We start from the raw sequence: 22,811 nt of genomic DNA on the forward strand, positions 1-22,811 counted from the left end.
CTTGGTTGCCATGAAGGATAATTAATTAAAAATTCTGAGTAATATATAAAACTGATAAGGCCAATAGTCATAACGATGGACTTTCGTTTAGTTAAAAACGTCTTCAGTTGGCAAAGTTGAGTAGAGAGAGAACGCGTGCTGTATTTAAAAGAGATATTCTAAACCAGCTTTGTATATTTATTTCAGAAATATAACTTTACATGAAAAATGGAACAAAGCTGTCTTCTGAAACTTTTTTTTTTCTTTATGAGACATCACATCCAAAATTGGGACAGTCCATGGAAAAGTGAGACATCTGGTCATCTTATGCTTGAGCAAATTGACAGTGTCTGAAGCAGACCCTTCTGACAGATTCAGTCTTGAATGAGACCTGTTAACGATCCCACAAAAGAAGAGAAGTAAATACAGCCGGAAATTCTAATCAGATAGAAATAACTAACTAGAAATGGAAACAAGAAGCTCAGAATTCTGAAGAACCAAATTGAATAAAATGATTTTGGTTTATACAACTGTTTGCAAGTTTGGTGATTGAAGACATTTTTTAAAAGAAAACCCTAGTAGCAGAATATTCAGCAATTGTTGCAGCAAAGGTATATTCAAATTGGAATTTGGAGAAGTTTTTTTTTTTTTTTTTGTCTTTCTTCATGAATTAAAATTTTAATCCAAGCATTCCACATTATAAAAATTTCAGAGAAAACAGATTTTACAATAACATAGAAAAATATAATAAAAGAAGGTCATTGTGCAGATTTTGCACTAATTTTTCCCATGATTATATAATGGGTTGTACACTAGTAATACATTGGGGGGGGGGGGTAGTAACCGCTTAACCTTGGTATGCATCTTTATAGACTTTGATTTTGCAAGATTGTTTATTAAGGCTGAGTAGTCTTTCTCTGTAAGAGCCACCCTTTGTTCCATTCACCAATCTCGTTGCCCTTCTCTGTACTCGTTCAAGCAGCTCTGCATTCTACCTAAAATGAGGCCTGCATTCCTGTATACAGTACTCAGTGTGTGGCCTGACCATTGCCTTATACAAAGGGATAATCACCTCCTTATCCCTGCGAAAAAAATTCCTGTATATCATTGACAAGACACCATGAACTATTCTTGCAGATTGTCTGAACTGCTCAGAAAACTTCATATCTGACTGCACAATTATCTCCAAGTCTTTTGTTTTTTTCATTCTCTACCACCCTGAGTGTAGTACCACACAGTTGGTATGTTTCTCTTGGGACACTGCTACCCATGTGCAGTACTTTACATTTGTCAATGTTAAACTTCAGTTGCCATCTCTCAGCCCATCTGCTGAACTTTTCTAGATCCTGTTGCAGTAGCGTACTGTTATCAGTGTACTGACGTTAAGCCTAATATACTTTCATCAATATCAGTGATAAATACAGAAAACAACAGTGGGCCCAACACGGACCCTAGGGGAACACTACTGATAACATCAGTCCATAAAGAGCAGTGTCCATTGATTACCACTCTCTGTCTTCTCCCACTCAACCATCCCTTTATCCATAGCAGCAATTGGCCTTAATGCTATACTGCTCCAATTTGTACATTCTTCCATGTGCAACAGTATCAAAAGCTTTCCCGAAATCCAAGTATATGATATTAAAATTATTTTTTGCATTCAGGTCCTTTGTGACTTCATTGTAGTATCCAATCAAATTGGTCAGACAAGGCTTCCCCTTAACAAACACATGCTGTGTCTGAACTATAACTGCAGTCTTGTCTAGATGCTCCTGCAGTGCTTCTTTAACCAGTACCTCCGTTAATTTCCCTAGAACAGAAGTTAACCCAACAGGTCTGTATTTACTTGTGTAACCCCTTGATCCCCTTTGTGAATTGGGTCACATTTGCTTATATAGAGTCCGTGGGGACCTCCCCCGAGTCCAAGGTAGCTCTCATAATTATAGCTAAGGGTTTGCTTGCTTCCTTTACTGCATCCTTTAATATAACTGGATAGATCCCATCCACCCCAGGTGCCTTTCTTATGCTTGACTTCAACAGTTTCTCTTCCATTTTGTTTTTATTTATTACTAAATCATTTATTTATTTAATCAGGTAAAGAAAAGTTACATCTACCTCTTGACAGCAATCAAATGCTAGGAGGATAACAGAATTATAAAAGTGAATACAATATCAATATTGGGTAAAATAAAATATACAGAGATTAAGTCAATAATTAATTACAGAAGTTAAGACAGATTAGCAAATGTGGTAGCTAGCAGATCTAGCTACCACATTTGCTCCGACATATTACTTTAAATACATTCAGTGCCTGTCCAAGAAGAGTACAGGGATGCCGGAAAGATGCTGCAGGCTCTCAGAAACAGGAGAAGGAGCGCAGATGTTGGGAAGATGCTCCCTGCCAGAATTTGAAAAACATCTGGCATTCCCCATCCCTGAATAACTCGTCATTTGTGAATGTAGATGAAAATTCTTATTATGCATAAGTATTTTGCATAATGCTTATGCATAATAAGCAGGGTCCTCAACAGTCAAACCATTGATATCAAGAGTACCAATCAGATTCATCCCCTTCTTTCTAGAGTTTACACGAGTTAAGAACTCTTTGCTGTTTTTCTTTGAATCCTTTGCCAAAGATTTCTTGTAATTTGTTTTCACCTGCCTAACTTCCTTTGTATCTTGATTATAGACCAGCTTATATGTACCATAGGCTTCTGTGTCACCAGATAATTTATATGCATCCCGTGCTTTTTCTTCTCTGCTATGAGTCTCATTAGTTCATCTGATATCCATTATCCCAGGGGCTCACAACTAGTAAGTATGGGCTTGGCACACCCAGGGTCCTGAGCTGATAATAATAATAGACCTAAAGCTTGAACAGTATTTCTTAGTTAATATGAAAAGCCAAGTAGCTTCCAAGATTAATTCTTTGAATGCTTCCCATTTTGAATTTACTATTGGTAACATCATCATCAGTTGGTCCCATTGCATAAAATTTTAAAATGGTCTGAGACAACTGTAGTCTCCTTTACGCAAACAAAAATCCTTCCCTTTACCTCTGATGGTAGTTACATCTTTGAGTAAATTTCACACCAGGCACTCTGCAATCACTGTTACCTAGTGGTTCCTTTATCCGCAGATTCTTAATGCATGAAGAATCACTGCTGATAATCAGATCAAGAGTATTACTCCCTCTGGTTGCCTCTTGAACATGCTGCTGTAGAAAACAATCCTCCAATAAATCCACTGAAGTCTTGCTACTGTGCGAATGACCAACCCACAAATTCCAGTCAATATCTGGGAAGTTAAAATCCCCCATTATAAAGACAATCTGATTTACTGGCCCACTCTATTTCTCTGTACGGTTGTTCATTATACTCACCAGGCCCTTACTCTCAATTTTGCTTACCCAGTGTTTATGTCACACCAAACTGACTCAACATTGCACTGTCCACCCATGTCACCTGGATGCACTTCCCTGGATTTTATGTTTCTTAAACTAACAGCTTGTTATTTGTTAGTTATTTATTTGTTTTTTTAGGAGCATTAGCAACTAAGGCCATATTGCTCCGGGATATGCAGTGGTCATTCCCTGACCTTTCCACATCCTCTGTATTTGGTGGTGACGGGCTCGAACCCTGCTCTAATCAAGACGCGTGTGCTACGCACTGCTGCTTCTTCCCACCTGGCTACGGAGGCGCCTCTTAAACTAACAGCATAACCCCTCCTCCTCTCCTGTCCTTTCTGTTCACATTGTACTCCCCAAATTCCAATTCTGCATTCTTTATATCTGTTTGACACCATGTCTTTGATTTCTCAACAATATCTGCCTTGGATTTTATTAGTATAGGTCTGATAATTGTTTCCCAAAGAGGATCAGAAACATTATCTGAGAGTTAGTATTTGAATGTTCTTGGGTGTCAGCTTTTAAATTTTCCAGCATTTAGCTTCAATAAAACTAATTAATTTTTATCACAAATTGGGATCTAGATTGTTCTTTATTTTGTAAACAATGTCAATTAATTAGTTGTAATTAATATGTTCTAACTCTTGGATGATTTGGCTTCTTGTCTTGAAAATCGTTTTTTCAGTAATTTATCTTTTGATTTAGTCATTTTATTATGAAAATTTTTTTTCTCTTAATTCTATATTATGAATGTTTCATATATATACAGGAACTTCCCGACTCATGTAAGGGTTACGTTCTGCGAAACGCTACGTAAGTTGGAATTTCCCCCATGCTTTTGCAGCACTCGCAACTGCGCTTGCTGAATTGATTGAATCAAAAAAGAAATGTTTGATGAACATGTAAATAGAATTATTTATTGTATTTATTCAGTTTATCTCATGCACAGAAAAATTACAAAAGTGTGCAATTTAAAAAAAATTCCAAATTATAAAATTACAAAACAAGAGAGGAGACAGGCTTAACATCAGTAAGTTTTATCTCTCGAACATCGTTGCTAGAATTAACGTCTTCAGCTGATAAGTATGCTGCTGCGGAGGTTGATGGCTGTGGACATTTAGAAGGGGTCGGCAGCTCAACGTTACGAAAGAACATATTAATGGATGACTGGACGGTGTTTTTTTTCTTTTCATCATAGATTTCTTTCTAGCAAGCAAGCATATCATTCACCCCTCTGTTAACATTTAAGAATCGTTCGCTGTCAGGATCCATCTTCTCAAACCTCTCCATTGCCAATGCAGTTTCGCGAAATGCCATTGCTATCTCTCTGGTGATGAAGTGTCTCGGCTCCTCATTTGGTTCATCTTGAGCTTTGTCAGCATTTTCTTATTTCACTATCGCTGCTTGCAAGTCAAAAAGTTCTTCTTTAGTATAATTCCTTGGCGCCTCCGTAGCCAGGTGGGAAGGAACAGCAGTGCGTAGCACACGCTTCTTGATTAGACCGGGGTTCGAGCCCATCACCACCAAATATGGAGGATGCGGAAAGGTCAGGGAATGACCACCGCATATCCCAGAGCAATATGGCCTTAGTTGCTAATGCTCCTAAAAAAACCAAAATAACAACAAACAACAGATAATTCCTTCTCTTCTTCCTCTATTAACTCCTCCACATCTTTGGCATCAATCTCCAACTGAAGTAGCTTTGTAACCTTTACAATCTTATCTGTAACCTCGATTCGTCTTTTTCAAATCCTTCAAAGCCTTTTACCTGCCGTGGACATATTTTCTTCCATTCACCATTTAAACAACTTTTAGTAATTTCCGCGCAGGCCTTAATGTTTAAAATGACATGGTAAATATTGTAAGATTTCCAAAAGTCTATTAACATAAAATTTTTCTCGTCATCTACTGCAGATAATGCCTGAGCAAATGTGCGTAAATAGTATGTTTTTAAATTTGAAATGACACCCTGATTCATAGGTTGGATGAGTGAAGTCATGTTTGGCAGTAGAAATATGACTCGCACATTCAAATTGAAATCATCTAGATGCATAGGAAGTCCAGGAGCATTATCTAATAGAAACAAAATCTTGAAAGGAACATTGTTGCCTTTACAATATTTTTCAACCTTGTGAATGAAGCAGCATTTAAACCAATCCTCAAAGAGAGATATTGTTATCCATGCCCTCTGGTTCGTCACGAGGATTTCCAGAATGGTACACAAGCAGTGGTTTTATTCTTTAATCTCCCACTGCATTAGCCCCAAGCAAGAGTGTGGCCCTATCTTTTGACGCCTTGAAACCTCACATTGTATTTTCCTCTTTGGCATTGTATGTTCGATCTGGAATTTTTTTTTTTTTTTTTTTTTTTCCAATACAGAGCAGTCTCATCAACGTTAAAAATTTGCTGTGTTGAATATCTGCGTTCATCAATAATTTTTTCCAGCACACCACAAAATTTCTCTGCAGCTGCAGAATTGGCACTGGCGACTTCACCGCATACTTTAATGTTATAGAAGCCAGCACGATGCTTGAACCTATTAAACCCCCCTACCTTGGCACGAATTTGGGTTGGAGTTTTGCCGTACTTATCCTTAATATATTTATAAATACTTGTTGCTTTTGCTTGCATGGTCATTAGACTCAGGGGCACTTGCTTCTGAATCTGATTTTCCATCCATATTATTAAAAGCCGTTCCATCTTCGATATAGCACCTGAACACTGTTTTGTGATCACTGTTGATCTTAAGTGCGTTAATCCTTTGACATGTTCTTTTATAATCACACTGTCCTTTAAAATAGAATTCACTGTTGAAGCAGCGAGACCTAATTCCCTAGCAATAGATAACAAACTTTGTCCTGTTTTGTACTTCTTAATCATGTTTTTTTTTTTCGTTTCCTGGCACTGCCACCACTTGCACTTTTCGTTGGTCGCTTTCCCTTCATCATTGTAATATGTAAATAGGATTGAAGAGAAGTTTCTGAAAATTTGCATTTTATATGATTGAAGATTTCAGTGAAGGGGAACACATTTCACCATAATAGTGTAAAAACCCACACAATTGCACTTATCGGTATTATCACAAATGCAATACGATAGAGTTTACTACTATGATTAGATGCACTAACAGAAAAGCCCAATAAACCGGAAAGTACAAATTGTTTTATGGTCGTGAACTCCAGAAATGTGCTTTAGAAAAATATCACAAAGCCATTCAAAATTGATTCTTATAATAGCTTAGTAATATAGCGAAGTTTTCAACTTGGAAGGAATTGCAAAAAAAAAAAAAAAAAAAAAACCCCTGTTATTGGGTTCACATATGATATTTTCACAATATGCAAAATACGTTTCCACGATTTTTTAAGTGTATGTATTAGTTTATGGGGAAGAGTATTGTAAAAGACATATCTAGATAAATCTATAGAGAATGTATAGGTAGAGTGTTAAATAGACACAAAAATTTTAATACTACAATAATTTGTTTTTATATATATATATATATATAGTACAATCCTCAATATGCTACTTCTAATTTTACTGTTGTTTTGGAAATAACACAGTTATATTTGTCTCCCTCAAGAGGGATGAGAAAAAAATGCAATTTATAGCAAAACACGAATTTCACAATAGACATTAGCAGAAGCAAACTTACCTCACATGGAAATCAGCTACAACATTGGTTTCTGAAATGTGGAACACTGAACTGTTGTATTCTTTTTGGTAATATATTACCCCAGTTATAAGATTAAAGTTTTATAAATAGCACTAGTTGTTTATGATGTAATTAGTGTAGATGTTCAATTTCTCCCCTCTTCGCCTCGCCTCAATTAGATGCAGTATGTCCGTGAAACTTTAACTGCAGCCATCACACTCGGAACACTAAACATTTTGCTCTGCTAGCTACTACATTTGCCAGCTGTGATATATTCTGTTATTAATATTTGTAAACAACAACGTGTGACATTCTTTTTGCATTATGCCTTTTAAAAGATTTTACCATTCTAATTGTGAAAGAATCACATTTAGAATAGTAAAAACTACTAAAGACATAATGCAAAGTGTGCAAGAATTATAAGCAGTTTGTATGTTTTTGTAAGTTGCAGCTACTGTTCACAGGAGTGTAAAATTCTTTGTGTTGTTTATAACCCAAAATAGTACATCCTTTGGGGTTGGGTGGGGGAAAGGATCCAATATGTGATCCAGAATGTATCTCAGTTGTATTACAATATTTTCTATATAAAATGTTTTCCAAGATGTTGGTTTTTGTCTACACAATTTCCAGAAATATTTTAGTCACGTAACTCAAGGGGTTCTTGTCAGGAAAAAAGTACTTTTTTTTTTTTTTTTTTGTACCCTTGCATATTAATGCTCAGCTACAGTGTAACCATCAATTTATGTTGTCTGTGTTTATGTAGCTGAGTTGTTCCTTGTTTCTTATTTATGCATTATAATGTAAATTCAATTTCCTGTAAACATATCTCATTTGAAAGTGTGGAATTGTTATAAGAAATTGACAATTTTGAAATTTTATTTTAAAATACATTGTTATTGAAATTAAAAGAAGAAAATCACATAAAGGTGCATTTGCTATTTAAAATATTTAGCACATTTCATCCACAGATAGCAAAATAGTACAACTAAAACAACAAAAAAAAAACTTGTGAAATGAAATTTGCTTATATAAAAACACTTATTCAATAGGTTTCCTTTAGGTCATTGTGTAGTCATGTTAAATTGAGAAAACTGATTAAATTTTACTTTTGTCTATAACATGTTAAAGTTGTCACGCAATACCCACCCATGTCATAATAAGGATGAAATCGCATATACAACATTGTTGCATGCGCACCTATTATAAAGAACTCAAGTAGATACTCATTTATTTTATTTTATTTTTTTTGATGGGGGAGGATAAAGCACTTGACATAGCCGAGTGGTCAGGAGCGAGTGTGCAGGAACATGCAACTCTTTGAGTGGACTGACGTTCAAGCCTGGGGCACTGCTAAATACAATTAATGTTAGTATTGATAATTTATTGTCAACTCCACTGACCTGGTGGTTGTGCCAGAGTATAAACAAGAACTTTTTTCTTTCTTTTTTTTTTCTAACTTATTTATCACTGTTTTTTTTAAGGTGTCAGTTTGTAAAGGTGTGTTTCAGGGGTATCACTCTTATATAACTATTGAAATTGAAAGCTGCAGTAGGTAAATAACACACCCTACAAAAATACAAAATAAATTAAATTTAAAAAAAAATGTTCTTTTTCCTTTTCATTAGAAAAGGTAATGTATTCATAGATTTGCAAGCTAACTCGGTTGTTAAATGGGCCATGTAGGTGCCTCCGTAGCCAGGTGGGAAGGAGCAGCAGTGCGTAGCACACGCTTCTTGATTAGACCGGGGTTCGAGCCCATCACCACCAAATACGGAGGATGCGGAAAGGTCAGGGAATGGCCACCGCATATCCCGGAGCAATATGGCCTTAGTTGCTAATGCTCCTAAAAACCAAATAACAAACAAACAACAACAAACAAAATGGACCATGTACTGTACAATGTGCATGAAATCAAAATGTATTATTCTAAAATAGAAGTTGCAGTAAGGCTAAATGTTTTGATATGCTTGTTCAAAAGCATCATATCATACATATACTGGATGGATATGATTTACGCATGGGTTACATTCCTGGAACACATGCATAAACAAAAATTCATACAAATTCAAATCCATTTTCTCATAGAAATACATTAAAATTCATGGGATGCACTGTACTATTCTCATAAATAGCCACCAATATAACAATTTTTTGGCTTATTTTATACAGATAAATTCTTTTTTTATAATAAAAATTATAACAAAAGTTTGTGTACTCTGTGAGAAAACATTATTTTCATAAATTCACCTGAAAGTTACCTGTATAGTTCAGTGATAAAAAAATACAGGTAACCTGCAAATTAAAATTTTAAGACAAAGTTATAAAAAGTCACCAATTTTAATTTAAATTTTGGGTTACTGTCATACAAAACAAAAAAACAGATGTCTTTGTTGTGTGTTTGAGAGAGAGAGAGAGAGAGAGAGAGAGAGAGAGAGAGAATGCTTAATGTATTCACTGTGTAATAGTGATTATGTATTATTTAACTGTTTTATTTTATTATTATTTTATTTTTACTTTTCAGAATTGTTACTGCATATCATGGCACCAGGTGCTGTTGATAAAAAGAACAATGTCCTGCCATTATGGGGAAATGAAAAAACAATGAACTTGAATAATATGATTCTTACAAATATATTATCATCATCATATTTCAAAGTGAATCTTTATGCATTGAAAACATACCATGAAGTAATTGATGAAATATATTACCATGTGAGTAATTTATTGCTAATCTTTGAAGTAGTATTAATATCTATAAACAGTGTCCATAAAACATTCACACATACATGGAATTAATGTCTAGAGCAGCATGTCCCAAACTGGGGTCTGCAGACCTCTGGGGGGTCCATAGACCAGTTCCAGAGGGTCCACAAAACATTCAGAAAGTTTCAAGTAATATGTGCTTATTTTCTTTATATTGATATCAATATATTGATAGAATCACAACAAATTTTGTCATAGAACATTTACTTATTTTTGATATGATTAGTATACAGTATATAATTGTATACATATTTCAAATTATTCGTTGTATGTTTAGCAAATTGATGATAAATAAAGTTATTATATATCTGTTAAAAATAAGAATAAAGTTGGGTGTGTTTCGCACAACTGAATTTTGGATTTTCTTTTCAGTAAACCCAGTGTACACACACACACACACACACACACACACACACACACACACACACACACACACACACACACACACACACACAGGAGTCTGCAAACTTGTTTTGATTTTTGAAGGGATCAATAAATCTCAGTAGTTTAGGAACCACTGGACTAGAGCATGATTTGTAGAACTTCATGTTTAAAATTCTGTTTGTCCCCTCCCTCTTTTCTTAGGTGATTTCTTCAGTTAGGGCATTTTCTGATCTAACAAAGGGAGTGCACAACTGTGTCATCTCCAATATATTTTAAACTTCATTAGGATAAAATATTCTTTAAATGAAAACAAATTTACAGAAAAAGCCGTATGAATTCATATCCGGAAACAGTTGAGAAAATAAAGGAGGAAGGTTTACAGTGATAGGGAGTAAGTCAAATCCTCAGGTTTGCCTTGCTTCTTATTGCTGCAAACCTTCACTGCAAACAGGGTCATCCCTGTTCTTTATAGGTTAAGGCAAAAACTTCTTGTCCAAAAGTGGTCTTTTTGGGACTTACCTTTGCTGTGTGGAATCCCACTGAAGTCTCTGATGGTAGGTTAGTATAAGACTTGTACATTGTCTGTTTGTTCATTCTCTCTTAAGGCTGTGTTGTGTTGACTGTCTTTTTATGTAGTGTTTGTGTGAATAGTTATTAGTGTTATATTAATCCATTTTCATGCAGCCCTGAGTGCCAAGTGGTTCTTGTGTGCTTAAAAAGCATTTTGTTCTCCTGTGAACGAGTTTCTTTATTTTTGTTGTTACTTGTTAAATTTTTCTGTGAAGTAGATCTACTTTCTTAAAAGCACTAAGAAGATAACCCAATGAAGAAATAAAGTACCTTTTCCTTAAACTTTTAATTAGTTTTACTAACTGTACTAAACTCTATGCTTGGCCACCAAATGGCACTGCTCCTGCCTGTGGCAAGGCTAGTAATAGTAATGTTGGTAGTAACAGTTAAACCCAGAGGGCCAAAAGGAATGAGACTGCCATCTGTTTTGGTCATGATTCGCATGGCATTGATTTTTTTTTTTTTTTTTTTTGCTGAGTTCCTGAACTATCATGGGCTCAAACAGTTTCCCCATTTAGAGCTTCCAAGCTTAAGAACTTAACCATCTCACAGGGACTATGATTCTAATCAGCCTAAAAGGCTTCTAACAAAAACACAGTACCATGACATACCAACCTTTCTGGTGACACATTTTCTATCCACCCTACTGATGGGCAAGTTATCATCCTTAATCCAAAAATACTTGGAATATGTTGCTGGATAACTAAAAATGGTGTAACAGCTAGAAATCCAGAGACCTCTTGATTGAAACAGCCACCTCAAAACATTCTTAGTGGCTGTTAAAGATAACATTTAGTGGACTGCCAGTATCCATTTCTCCCAACAATACCTTAAATTTTTCTAAAGATGCCATCATCAAGTGGGACCTTCTTTTCTTTGATGGGGAATTGACGCAGAAACTCAGTAATCAAAAAATAATGCAAAATAAATTGATGACTAAAAAGATGATAATCTCATCCCAACTGGACTAGATCTGCCAGTTTAACATTCAGACTTACTCTCCACAATTAAAGCTATTTAAACTGTCAAAAATTCAAACTTGCATTCCAAATCCTGTTCACATTGTTTCAAATTCCAGAAATACAGTCATTCCCAGTAGTCATGTTGAGGTGATGCCATTTGTCCCATAGTACTCGATCAGATTACTCAGTTATAACCCCTGTTTGCCAAACCAGAATGAAAGTCACTCACCCAATCAGGTGACAAAGGAAGTTAGGCAGGCGAAGGCAAATTACGAGAAATCCTTGGCAAAAGATGCTAAGAAAAACAGCAAGAATTTCTTTACTTATATAAACTCTAAAGGGAAGGGGATGAATCTGATTGGTCCACTTGACATCGATGGTTCGACTATTGGTGATCCTGCTCAGATAGCAAACAAACTGAATGAGTATTTTGCATCTACATTCCCACATGAGGAATTATTAAGGTTTGAAAATGGCAGAAGGTTATCAAATTGTAGCAGAATACTTAATGATTTTGGAATAACTGAAAGCAAAGTGGAGGAGAAATTGTTCAAGTTAAACATAAGAAAAGCACCTGGGGTGGATGGGATCTATCCAGTTATATTAAAGGAGGCGGCAAAGCAACCAAGCAAACCCTTAGCCATAATTATGAGAGCATCCTTGGACTCAGGGGAGGTACCCATGGACTGGAGATGTGCAAATGTATCCCCAGTTCACAAAGGGGGATCGAAGGGTGACACGAGTAATTACAGACCAGTTAGTTTAACTTCTGTTCCTGGTAAAATAATGGAGTCACTGGTTAAAGATGCATTGCAGGATCATCTAGACAAGACTGCAGTAATAATTCAAACACATCATGGGTTTGTTAAGGGAAAGTCTTGTGTGACAAATTTGATAGGATATTATGATGTGGTTACAAAGGAACTGGATGCAAAAAATAATTTTGATATCATATATTTGGATTTCAGGAAAGCTTTTGACACTGTTGCGCATGGAAGACTATTGTACAAATTGGAGCAGAATGATATTAAGGGTAAGTTGCTACAATGGATAAAAGGTTGGTTAAGTGGGAGAAGACAGAGGGTGGTAATCAATGGGTGCTGCTCTTCGTGGACTAATGTTATTAGTGGAGTCCCACAGGGTTCAATGTTAGGTCCACTGTTGTTTTGTATATTTATCAATGATATTGATGAAGGTATATCAGGCTTAATGTCGAAGTTTGCAGATGATACAAAGCTTGGCAGGGTTGTTAATGACAGTAATGGCAGTGTGCTACTGCAACAGGATCTAGATAATTTGGGCAGATGGGCTAAGAAGTGGCAACTGAAGTTTAACCTTGGCAAATGCAACTTATATGGATAGAAGTAACCCCAGAGAAGCATACCAACTGTGTGGTACTACACTTAAAGTGGTAGAAAATGAAAAAGACCTGGGAGTAATTGTGCAGTCAGATATGAAGTTTTCTGGGCAATGCAGACAGGCTGCTAGGGCAGGTCATGGGGTTTTGTCAATGATATATAGGAAGTTTGCTAGCAGGGAAAAGGCGGTGATTATCCCTCTGTATAAGGCAATGGTCAGGCCATGCCTTGAGTACTGCGTACAGGTCTGGAGGCCTCGTTTTAGGAAGGATGTAGATTTACTTGAGCATGTACAGAGAAGGGCAACAAGACTGGTGAGAGGAATGAAGGGATCCTCTTACCAAGAGAGGCTTAAGTTCTGCAAATTGCAGTGGCTGGAGACTAGGCACCTGCGCGGTGATCTGATTGAGGTATATAAGGCCTTGAATGGGTTGAGCACGCTGAATTCTGATGGGATCCTTCCACTTGTTCAGATTACGAACCTAAGGGGGCATAAATTCAAAATAAGAAAAGACAGATGTAGAATAGATGTGTGGAAATTTGCCTTTAGCCAGCGGATCGTTAATTGCTGGAACAAACGTCCATCTGTCGTTGTGGAAGTTGATAGGTTGAATAAATTTAAGAAGGAACTGGACAGGCATTTGGAGGCAATGGTGTGATTTTTTTTTTTTTTTTTTGGCTGATGCTGCATAAGCTCATACACTTGCTTTCTTGCATCACATGCCACTACTGCTGCTACTACTACTACTACTACCCTTTTCCAAAGCATGTGAATTATGAATAACTGAAAAGAAAATACAAAATAGAAAATAAACCCCCATATCCTGAGTTGTGTTGACAAGTTAATTAACATACCTAGTGCTGCTTGCACTTGAAGCTATCTTTCTACTGCAGCCCAAACAGATGTGTCGATTCCTCCTAACACCCATCTAGCAAACTAGATCAAATCTACACTTTTAACTTCCAAAAAAAGATATATGCCTCAAATGAAAACTAGCAAGGCTACTAATACCCCAATCAGCATCCCAACTGATACTCCTTTGGTCTCATATGATGCAGAAAAATCAAAAACTGGTTAAAGGCTTAAAAAAAAATTGAATCTTCCACTCTACTTTCTTTGAAGAAAGTAGGGTGGAAGATTCAATTTTTTTTAAGCCTTTAACCAGTTTTTTTTTTTTTTTTTTTTTTAAGCCTTTACTTCAGAACAGTATGGAAGTGGATATTTACATAATGAGGGATGCGTTTTAGAACTCCATGTGGATGACATTGTTGATTCCGGCTGCCCTATTTTTGCAAACAAAATAGACAAAACAAAACAGACATGCTCCACTCACAAAAAGAGTCAGACCAGTTCATAGCTAAACCTAAATAATGTCTAAAATCACACAATGGAACTCCAGGGAACCAAGCAACAATTCTGACAACTTAAAGGAATTACTTGTTCAGTTTGATCTTGTAGAAGTATGTTTTCAGGGAATATTCTTATCACCACTGAGGCTTGTGGTGAAATATTCTTATCACCCCAAGTTCACCAAAAATTACAAATTTACAAAATTTACAAATTATGCCATGTATAGAAGAAACAGAAGCTCAGTCTCCTGCCTGTGGAGGAGTAGCTATTCTTATTAACTCAAATATACTGTCCAGATACATTCAGCTACAAACAGCCATCAAAGCTGTGGTAGCTCATTGGTATATCAATTAGTCTTGTTTTGATTTATATTCTATCTCAATATGCACCAATTCAGAACTTTACAGTACAGACAACTGTAAGGTAACAAATGTATTTCTGAGTTGCTGTCTATGCCATAGGATATTTCCTAATCAATAATAAATAGTAGTGAAAAGATGCACAAATGTCAGTCAAACTATTTAATATACAAAAATTTCTACGTATAAAATATATTCTATATTACATACGTATATAATTATGTGCTAAGTAACTTCATTATGTATCAAAATTAAATTTAAAATGATTAAAATCGTGAATTATTAATCTGATGGCCCTGGTCTGTTGAGTTTTCGTATCTTTGGACTGAAAATTTTGGCAGTTTTGGGTTGTACTTTGTCCCTCTTCCTCTCATACAATATCATGTAGGGATTCATTTCTTTCATTAAATTTCTTATTACCTTAGAACTTTGTTCCATGTCAGGGTTGTTCTCCCGGAAATAATCACACATTTTTTAAAAGTGTTCAAAAGCTTTACTAAGTCCTGTTGCAGTTAGCAACATTATCAGTTTTTCATCTGTGGGATCTTGGTTATCTCCCTTAATTGCATGCTCTTGTTCTTTTGTCATTTCCATGAGTTCTTCATTAGAGAAGCCTTCCCTGTTGTCGATCATCTCTTGTACGTTGTCATCAGTTTTGTCAAATCCTGCTTCTTTTCCGAGCTCAACAATTCGCACTTTAACATTCTCAACCGAATCATTGGGTTCTTGGGAATCCTTTATGCAATCCTTCAAAACTGCCTTCCACTCTCCGTTCATGGTTTTCTGAGTCACTTCATCCCAGTCACTTGAAATGTTGTAGATGGCAGTTTTAATGTTATAGGATTTCCAAAACTCCTTTAGGCTTAGTACATTTTCACCAGTGTTGATGGCTTTTAATATCTTGGGGAAAGGTGTTCCTTAAGTAGTAAGTTTTAAATGTGGCAATAACACCTTGGTCCATTGGTTGGATCAGAGATGTAGTGTTTGGAAGCATGGAAAATTTTTTTTTATATGATTGTTCAAGTCAACCGCTCTTTGCTTGGACGTCCTGGTGTGTTGTCTATGATCAGAATTGCTTTGTAATCAAAGTTATTTTTTGCACAATATCTTTCCACTGCTGGACAAGAAGAATTCGAGTACCAATGAAAGAGGCCTGGTTACCTGAGCTTTTTTATTAGCCTTCCAAATTACAGGTAGGTTTGATATAGTGGAACCTTTAAGAGCTCTTGGATTTTCCAAATGGTAAACTAAAATGGATTTTAATTTAAAATCCCCCACAGCACTACCACCCAGCAGTAAAGTCAACCGATCCTTCACTGCTTTGAAGCCTAGCATGGTTTTTTTCTTCTTTTGATATGATACTTCTTTTAGGCATTTGTTTCCAAAAAGTTCTGTTAAAAACTTGTTGAACAGTATAACACCCCTCTTCACTAATTTTAACAAGTTCTTTTTTGAAAGTTTTGACTCCTTCTTGATCTGCACTTGCAGCTTCACCCTGGATTGCTATGTTGTGCAGGTTATTGAGCTTTTTAAATCTATTGAACCAGCCCTTACTGGTATTAAATGGTTCCACTTTTTTTTTTTTTTTTTTTCAGAGGTGAACTTTCTTCAGATTTTCATATAGGCTAATCGGTTTTTCTTTAATAATAATTAAACTTAATGGAATTCTGGGTTGGATATTATCTTCAATAAAATTATTTCTAAGTCTCTCCATTTGAATCATGATAGCTGGCCTGGCCCTAGTCAATTTAGTTGCCTGTAGTGGAACAGCTGTTTTTCCTACTGCTAAAATTAATCCTTTGTTTTATAATTGTTCTTACAGTTGAACCTGCTAGTCCTAAATTATTGCACACGTCCACTTGTTGACCAGAATCGATTTGCATTACTCCTCTCCTTGCCTCGGACAACTGAGCATTCCACCACAACACGGTTCTATAATTTTGGCACCTTTTTAGAACTGCAAGAAGCCTCTTCTAATATATTGCCCACAATTTCAGACCTTTCTTGTGCTAGGCTGCTGTCCAATTTTTGTCTGTTCAAAGACAACAATTCACCCTTATTTTAAAACACAGCTAATTCATAGTCCGAATCAACATCCTATCCTTAACAAACATATTACATGGGACTTTCCAATCACTAACTTCATAATATATACACCTGTGGTCACTCATTGACCAACTCTCCATAACACTATTTCCTAATCTTATTCCATACTGACTCAGTCGCTACAGTAATATCTATATTTGATTCTCCGAGTGTTGATGAAAATGTGGAGGGCTGGCCTAACTTATTGATCACATTAAGCCTATTACTAATCAGTACTTCTTCATTTCACCTCTTGTGTCAGTACTGTCACTGCCTCAAGTTCTAGAGTTTGCACTTGTATCCATTGCAATTATTATCCTTTTCCCTCCTAATATCTCACAAACTCTTTCTAAATAAACTAGAAAGAAGGAAATTACCCCTAAACTGGCAGTAGATACTCACAAAATATATACTCCCAATATTAGAGACTATTTGTGTCATTACCAGGTCTCTGTTATATGCTACAACAGCAGCCTGACAACCATTACCATTTTGGGCAATCCTATCCTTGGGTACACCATCAGCCACATATGGCTCCTGCAGGAGGAGAACATCCACTGCCAATTCTTCCATATTTTTATTTAATTAATTGTACAGCCACATTATACAAACTTTGGCCATTCACTTGTATAACCTTAAGCTTCTTAATATCTTTTCTTGTATTATCCATAATTGGATCTATTTTTATACTGTTCCTATGCTCTTTTATATTCTTTACAATTTCTACTTCTCATAGATTGGCCAAAGTTGAAACTCTTCCTTTTATAATTAATACATATAGGATCATCTTGCTTTTTAATACAATCCTTATACAAGTGGCCCTCTCTCCTCTGCAGTGACCACACTTGGTCTTACCTCTAAATTGATGTGCCACATGGCTTTAGGCTAAACATTTAAAAAATTTAGGGACAAGGATAATATTCTTCACCCTATATGACATCCATTGACAGTAAGTATATTCCTCTTATATTTAATATTTCTGTAACTCTTTTGGACGCTTTAAAATTGTATTATTTACATTCTTTGCACTCACTTTTGAGACCAATCTAATTTGAACCTCTTTCTTAACTTCTTCCAGTCATTCTATACTTCGTAAATTTCTCTCCCACAATTCTGAAACGAATTCCTCTTTTTCAGTTTATTTATTCACTTCATATACAATAACTTTTAATCCTGGTTTCCTGGGTACTTCCACTCGTATATCAATGTCCTTTAGTTTCTTGTTACTTTGCAATTCTTTGATATCTTCTAAAGAGTCTAATTCAAACAGCACTTCTGTGTCCCTTATCTTTCTTGACCTTTTAACTTTGACTTTTCTCATGCTACGTTTCACCTCTTCATGTATTTTCTTTTCCACCTCATCACTAGTTCTTATTTCTTCTCTGTTGGCTTTAATAAATGCCACATGCATGTCCTTTTCCTGAACTGATTCTTTTTTGGACATTTTCTTTAATATAGAAGCATACCTTTCAAATTCCTCTTTTTGCTGTTTTGCCAACCCTTGGAAATCTCTTATTTTTGCTTCTATAACATGTTTTTCAACAAACATCCTAATCACTTTATCCTCTAAGATATCCCACATTCCTACGATGCTGTTCATAGCAGCCCTTGTTACTTGGTGCTGCCTCCGTAGCCAGGTGGGCAGGAGCAGCAGTGCATAGCACACGCTTCTTGATTAGACCAGGGTTCAAGCCTGTGTCCACCAAATATGGAGGATGTGGAAAGGTCAGGGAATGACCACTGCATATCCCCGGAGCAATATGGCCTTAGTTGCTAATGCTCTTAAAAACCAAATAACAACAACAACAACAACATGGTAATAATCTAAAATTTGAGGGCATGGAAATGTGCTAATATTCCTTCTCCAGACTTTAAAAACTTAAGTTAATACAAAAGTTTAAAACCAGTTTAATTCAATTAGTAAAATTTAGCCGAAGTAGTCCACTTCAACAAAGAAAACTATCAGAATCTCAATTCAAACAACCAAAGTTCAGTCTCTTTGACACCACACTCTTTCAGAGTAGGTGAAAGTTTATTCTCTGTCCTATCTTTCGTCTAGACTCCGCTTTGCCGACCAGATCACTCTGGCTGCCCACCCCAGGCTGCATGGAGGTGGCAGTCCTAGCAGACACTTCTTCAACAATTTTTTCTAAAAGTTCTTAGAGATCACTCGCCCACGAAAAATAAAGTCAAAAATGTCTAAGCTTCACACTGACAAAAAGATCATTCTTATGCTTATGTCATTTGAATGAACCTACATCCTAGTTGCCACCTGTGTGCTTCTGCACATATGCAAATAGTTCTCGGCTGTGACTTGTTGCTTACCCTTCAATCAAGATTAGTAATATTGTTAATCAACAGTGTTAATATGTGGTCATTACCACAAGTCACCATTCTAATAACAAATAACTAAAATAGAAGGACCATTTAGCCTTGCAGCGGGGACGGTCTCTCTGTCCCCATCATGAGGAGGTAGGTTGCCCTATTTAATGACACTTTTTTGCCCAAAGTGATCTTAACAAAATTGACAAATCTGTCAAATGTTATTATTATTTATTATTATCTGTTTATTTCACAAAAGGAAATCACCCTGGGTTGGCAAAGTGCCAGGAGAGTGACAAATAAGTGACTGCTCTCAAAAATCTCCACAAGTGGAGTGGGAGAGTGCGAGCATCCCTCCCTCCCTCTAGCCTTACTCGAAAGTCAGTATGGTTGGGACACTCAAGCATAATATGAAGGCCTGTTTCTGGCTCTCCACAAGAGCAAAGGTCTGGGGGTTACTAACCCCAACTGGAGCAACCTCGATCGCAAGCCATGTCCAGTCAGGACACAAAAGACAGCCTGTCCAAACCGGAGCCAAGGCTTTTGCTGGCTCACAGTATGAACGAAAGGGATAAGGACATATAAATGTCTACCTTTCTCAGAGCTAAACCATTGATTTTGCCAAATGGTGTAAAGTGGGCAATCTAGGGTGGGACATCATCATTATCATATGTACACTCAGCTGGTGCGTTTCCTGGCACAAGAGGTGCAACAACGCAATTTAGCTATTTTCGACCCATTTAGCCTTCCCTGCTGAGATTCAGCAGGAAAGTTTACCCTCTCTAGCTTAGTGGAGGCAGGTCGCTACTACCCTTTAATTTTTAGCTATTTACACAATGTTTATTAAGATCTGATTGCTCTGATCAGAACCAAATCAAAAACTCAAATCAATTTAGAAGTCATCTAAAAATTTGCACCATTAAAAACATCGATATATATTTATATATACAACTTATGTATATTTATATACAACTAAATGCACTATATATACATTATATACAACAATAAGCACCATATTTACATTATATATACACTATATGCACCATATTTACACCAATTATTATATACACAAAACTGTATATTTGCAATGACAAGCAGTTGCTACACAAAACTAACTTCTGTTAACATGCGTGAAAACTCTTATTTACAGTAGTGCTTCAAGCGCTACTTACTTATATACAACTGTACAATTTATACAAGCTTAGGCTGAGAACTGCAAAAATCAGCACATATTGGGGGAGACAGACAGTCAAAAGGAACCCAACACTGTCTGCTGAGCAGCAGGAGAACTGACCAAGAGAGAATTGTACCAGAGTGAGTGCCTATGGAGCTGTTCCATAAGCAACTTTGCTTTTAATCACCTCTAGGTAACTTGCAGATAGGGCATTCCCTACTACACACTGAATGGTCAGAAGTACCTCCACGCTTCAAGCAGTTCGCACAGGTAGACTTCTCGGCCTTTTTAGGGCAGTCCCTCTGAAAGTGTCCCTCACTAGCACAGTGGCCACAAACAGCTTTGGCTTTACAGCTTCTTGCTTGATACCCAAAGGCAAAGCACTTAAAACACTTAACCGTAAGAAAGATGTCTCGCACCTTGTATGACGACCAATGTAGAAACACTCTGCTGTTCTTGATCAGAATGTTCCGCAACTCTGTGGGAACCTCAATGATCCAGTTTTTGGTATCTTTATTTGTAACTTTTTCAATAGACCGGATAACAACACTTGCTTGGAATTGAGCTCTATCTATCCCTTGAGAACTGAAGTTCCGCTCGAACATCTCAGACAGGAAATCAGCTTTTTCGACATCTGTGTCGACGTCATAAATAATTAGGCACTTGCCTAACTTCTTAGGGACTTCAGTTTTCATTCCCTTCGCCTTAATTGTTTCACAGTTTAAAATCTTTTGCGCATCTTCTTTACTGGCTACTTCAAGCACAACTGTGTCCTTAATAGTTCTCAGACGACAAACATTGACACTCTTTAGAACAAGCTTTACAGTCTGTAAAACAGCTTGTTTCACATCTTCACTGGTCTTAAGAGAATCTGTATCAGCCTTTATTAATATGGTGTGCACTTCCTTCTTTTTTTGGTGGTAAGCTCGTCTGGCTACGCACGACACCCGCATACAAAGTAGGCGCAATGTTGACTGAGGACTGAACTCATCTTCAACATCGCCTTGACCGACTGGTTCTCGGCAAAAACTTCTATTGCCTTGGCTTCCAGTTGGTCCCACATACTGAGGATTTTGTACATCGCCGCTCTGTTAACCTTGTTCGAGTCGTTGAACATATAATCATGGAGCTGCTGACGCACTATCTTCAATTCCTTGAAGTTTTCCTGTGAGTCTCCGTCCTCATTGGAGGAGTCCTCTCTGAGCCGCTTTGCAACAGTTCTCTGCACTGACTCGATAACTGATGAGTCATTAGAAGAGTCTTCTTCCATTAAGCATGCATGGTCAACTGGATCGTCGCACACAGGAACATCCATCTCTCATTGGTCAATCTAGTCAGACTTAGCTTAGCCCGTGGCTGAGCTGTAGTCAGTTCTTTTGACATGATGCAACACAACAATAATTAACAGTTTTTGGTAACACAATGTTCGTTTCCAAAGAGTCCTACACTACACAATCTATTTAGACTAACAAAGTCCATTAGTCAAGGCCTATTTTGCCGACCAGGACTCACCTGGCTGCCCGCCCCGGACTGCGTGGAAGTAAGGCCTACCAGTTAGTAGTAGTCACTGCACAGCAAAACAATGTCTCTTGTGGAAGCACTAAGATCACTATAATAAACACTAGATCAAAGCAAGAATGGTACCAGGGTTCTAGGGTGGGACAATGAGAACAGTGAGGAATGTTCTCACCTGTCAACAAGTGAAGTGGATGAGATGGATATGCCCAATGCATGTCCTTGTAAGGACATCCTCTTCACATCTGTTTAAACTGTGAACTAGATTTCCTAATGAACTAGAAGTTCATTCTTTATTTCAGAAGAATGAACTTCTTTTCATTCATTCAAAAGAAAATTCATTTTCTTTTGAATTTTCTTCCAAAGAGCTTATTTTGAGTTTGTTGCTGCCACACTGATGCCCATTGGTCAATACATGCCTGTTGTATAATGGGTTTGCAGTCTATGTATCGAACTAAGGCAAGTGAAGACACTGGGTTGAGTGGATTTTTAGCTGCTTGATCGGCCTTCTCTTTTTCCTGTATTCCAGCATGCCCAGGAATCCAGCAGAACTTTACGATTGTGTTGTATTCTATGAGATTTGTCAACTGTGCATTGATTTCTTTCAAAACAGGATGAGAATAGGGATTTTTTTTTTTAAATGCAGACCCCAATACCTCTCATGCATGAGAGGTATTAGAATTTATTGTACTTAGTACCATGCAGGATTGAAGGTTGAGAGGATAAAAGAAGATACTGATTGACATTAGACTTGCATTTCTGTAGATTGTTATTTCAGGAAATACGTGTGAAGAAGAGAGGTTGTTTCTGATAATGGAAGTTGAAGGAATAAATGAGGAAGAAAAGTCGGTTCTCTGAGTGTGAAGTTGGACAGTAAAAGGGTGCTGATGGTTGTGGCACGTGTTTCGACTGGTTTGGAAGAAAGAGGGGG

The 22,811-nt window shown here is 36.8% G+C and overlaps 1 protein-coding gene across 1 annotated transcript in view; it reads left to right on the forward strand.

The window, feature by feature from the left end:
* LOC150089552 (pre-mRNA-splicing factor 38B) overlaps nucleotides 1-22,811 on the forward strand; it is a 187,914-nt gene that overhangs the window by 40,138 nt on the left and 124,965 nt on the right. The window contains exon 3 of the mRNA XM_090390026.1: nucleotides 9,559-9,749. Coding sequence (XP_090246152.1) covers nucleotides 9,576-9,749 — 174 coding nt within the window. The 5' untranslated portion in view covers nucleotides 9,559-9,575. The remainder of the gene's footprint in view (nucleotides 1-9,558; nucleotides 9,750-22,811) is intronic.

The sequence above is a fragment of the Mastigoproctus giganteus genome, chromosome 2 (genome assembly GCF_048544385.1).
Source record: "Mastigoproctus giganteus isolate SK-2022 chromosome 2, ASM4854438v1, whole genome shotgun sequence".
Lineage (NCBI taxonomy): Eukaryota > Metazoa > Arthropoda > Arachnida > Uropygi > Thelyphonidae > Mastigoproctus > Mastigoproctus giganteus.